This window comes from Dipodomys ordii, unplaced genomic scaffold, assembly GCF_000151885.1.
Source record: "Dipodomys ordii isolate 6190 unplaced genomic scaffold, Dord_2.0 Scaffold19, whole genome shotgun sequence".
Taxonomy (NCBI): domain Eukaryota; kingdom Metazoa; phylum Chordata; class Mammalia; order Rodentia; family Heteromyidae; genus Dipodomys; species Dipodomys ordii.
The window spans coordinates 16,187,736-16,190,775 of record NW_012267235.1 but is presented as its reverse complement, the minus strand read 5'-3'; the positions used below and the strand labels follow the sequence as shown (position 1 = coordinate 16,190,775).

The 3,040-nt window shown below is 43.7% G+C and overlaps 1 protein-coding gene across 1 annotated transcript in view; it reads right to left on the bottom strand.

Annotated features, from left to right (window-relative positions):
• The window catches only part of Shpk (sedoheptulokinase), a 31,334-nt gene that overhangs the window by 9,234 nt on the left and 19,060 nt on the right, over positions 1–3,040 (bottom strand). Inside the window, exon 6 of the mRNA XM_013013463.1 lies at positions 1,376–1,576. Coding sequence (XP_012868917.1) covers positions 1,376–1,576 — 201 coding nt within the window. The remainder of the gene's footprint in view (positions 1–1,375; positions 1,577–3,040) is intronic.

Below are 3,040 nucleotides of genomic sequence, written 5' to 3'. Positions count from 1 at the left end.
CCGCCCAGATACTGATTTGTTCAGATGTTTCAATTGCCTCATGATACAATAAAACCACAAAAATTTTCTTAAACAAAAAAAAAAAAATCATGTAGCCAAAAAAAAAAAAAATCATGTAGCTCAGCCAGACCCTGGTGATTCACACCTATATATAATCTTAACTACTCAGGAGGCTGAGATCTGAGGATCACAGTACAAAGTCAGCCCAAACAGGAAAGTCTATGAAACTCTTATCTCCAGCAAAAAGCCAGAAGTAGAACTGTGGCTCAAGTGGTAAAGTGACTGCCTTGAGCAAAAATTCTAAGGAAAAGTTCCCAGACCTTGAGTTCAAGCCCCAGTACTGGCGCGTGCACACACACACACACACACACACACACACACACACCCATGTAGTTCTGCAGTAGAGTGTTTATGTGACATGCCTAAGGCCCTGAGTATTATCCCTAGCATAAGAAATAAATGAAACATTCCCAACTCTTTCAGAGGTAAGAAAACAGTCCAACAAGCTCTATGATGATTAACACAGGCAACCCGCTATACCAGCATCTGGATAAAGGGTTTGCCTGGCGATTCTGACCACCAGTTCTACAACCTGAAACTTTATCCAGGTTCTTTTAATCAAGTACCTCTGAGAGAACTGGACTAGATCTCCCCAGCTATCCTGATGTCCCCAATCATCCTGAACTCCAGTCATCCTGAAAACACTGAGAAAGATCTGCCCACCCAGGAAGAACTTTCTACACTACTGCCTGTGCCTACCTTTGTTCTCAGGTTGATGTTGTACATTTCCTGAAGTCATCTAATTTTGAGCCCCTGCATCTGATGGCCATGATTTCCCCAGACCTAGACAGTGTACCAGAAAAAGAGGCCATTATATGTGCAGAACAGAGAAAATTCCTCCCCTGGGAATAAAAGAAGATAGATGGAAAACCTCAGAGTTTCCAAGGAGGCTTCCAAGAAAACGAAGCTGGAGCTGCAGGATTATATAATGTAATATTACACAATAACAGAGTCTTTTCAGTCAGACATGTTTGAGCACTGTATTTGAGTTATTTGTAGTCAACTAAAGAAAAACTTTAAGTGAAAGGGATCTAGGAACTTTCTGGCAAAAGAAATAAAACTGTGGGTCAGAGGAAGTAGAGGAGCTGTTGGAATATTCTACATCCAAGGTAAAGAAAAGGTGCCTGCCACCTGCCACAAAGACAAGAGTATGGATGGTCTGGCAGTTCAGTCATAAGAGACAAAAAGGCTTCCACACAGACTCCTAAAGCAGGAAGGAATATGCTGGACCCAGATGGACCTAGACACAGCATATTAGACACTATCACATGAAAAGGACAAGCACAGAACACATCACTGTGTGGGCCACACTTACCTAGGTCAGTAATCCATTGCACAAGCATATGAACAAATGTGGCCAGCACATTGCCCCCATTGAGTGATGCTGCCACTCCCAGGTAAGTGTTCTCAAAGTACGGAAAGTATGCAACTGGGGCTGTAGGGTCCGGAGCCTGCGCTGGCTGGAATCCCAAAGGCATGGAGGCTGCCAGCTGAATCGAGGTGCTGATGTTGAGAACTGTAGTCCAGAAAAAGCAGAGCTTAGGCCTGCTAGGCTAACCTGGAGTCATAAGTTATAACCAAGCAATGGGAGGGTGTGGGGGTTTTAAATATATCCATAATCAATTCTCTGCTATCCACTCCTTTCTAGAGGTAAAGACTGATTCCTCTGTCCCTAAGTAGAGGCAGTATGTAACATGTTTCTACAGGATAAAACAAAGCAAAAAGCAGTATTGTATGGTTTCATGAACCATTGTGTTTAGGAGCCAACCTGAGTTTAGTTTCTACCTTTTGCAACTACTGGAGTTCAGAAGTAACAAGAGCAAAAGCAAGTCTCAGAAAGTCAGAGACCTTTACATTTGGCCACATCAAGTTCCTACCATGATTATAAAGCAGAAGCACCAAGTCCCTGCCAGCCCTTTGGCTAAGGGGATCAAGGACAGTGGAGAACCAGCATTGTCTGTGGACAGGTCACAGATAAAGACATGCAGCAGCCCCAATCTGGAGCCAAAGAATCCACCACCTCCAGGAGGAGGAGGCATGCTGTGGCTTGAATGTCTCCAACCCAAATGCTGGTGGAGATATATAGATATGTATATGTATTTATGTGTATGTATATATATATATACATGTATATATATATGTATATATATATACATGTATATATAGTCAGTTGTGGGGCTTGAACTCTGGGCCTGGGTGCTGTACCTCAGCAATTCAGCTCAAGGCTAGCACTCTACCACTTGAGCCACAGTGCTACTTCCAGTTTTCTGATGGTTAATTGGACTTTCCTGCCCAGGCTGGCTTTGACAGTGATCCTCAGATCTCAGCCTTCTCAGTAGCTACAATTACAGGTGTGAGCAGTGGCCCTTGCCTGCTGGTGGAGATTTAATCCCCCACTGTGAGCTGTTAAGAGAACCAGGGGGGAGCTTCATGAGTGACTGGGTCACAGTGACTGAGTGGGTTAATGGGTAATGAAGGAACTAGCTTCATTATAAAAGAGGGCTCATTCTGGCTAGTTTGTTCTGTCTACCCCTGTGATGCCATTCAGCATGCCATGACCCAGCAGGAATGTTCTCCCCATTTTTCTGGCCTATTCAAGAAAAATTTGATGGGCTGGGAAGGTGGCTCAGTGATAAGAGTGCTTGCCTCACATACATGAGGCCCTGGGTTCAATTCCTCAGCACCACATAAACAGAAAAATCCAGAAGTGGCGCTGTGACTCAAGTGGTAGAGCACTAGCCTTGAGCTGAAGAGCTGAGGGACAGCGCCTAGGCCCAGAATTCAAGCCCCATGACCAATGAAAAAGAAAAAAAAAAAGAAAAATTTGCCAATCTTGTCCCAGACTGATACCTCCCACCTCAGTGTGACTCTCTTACCCTAAATATAGAAAAGTGCCTGCAATTCTAAACATCTTGACATAACTTTCACTGACAAAAACACAATAACAGCTCTACTCTACACATCTCTTTTTTTTTTTTTT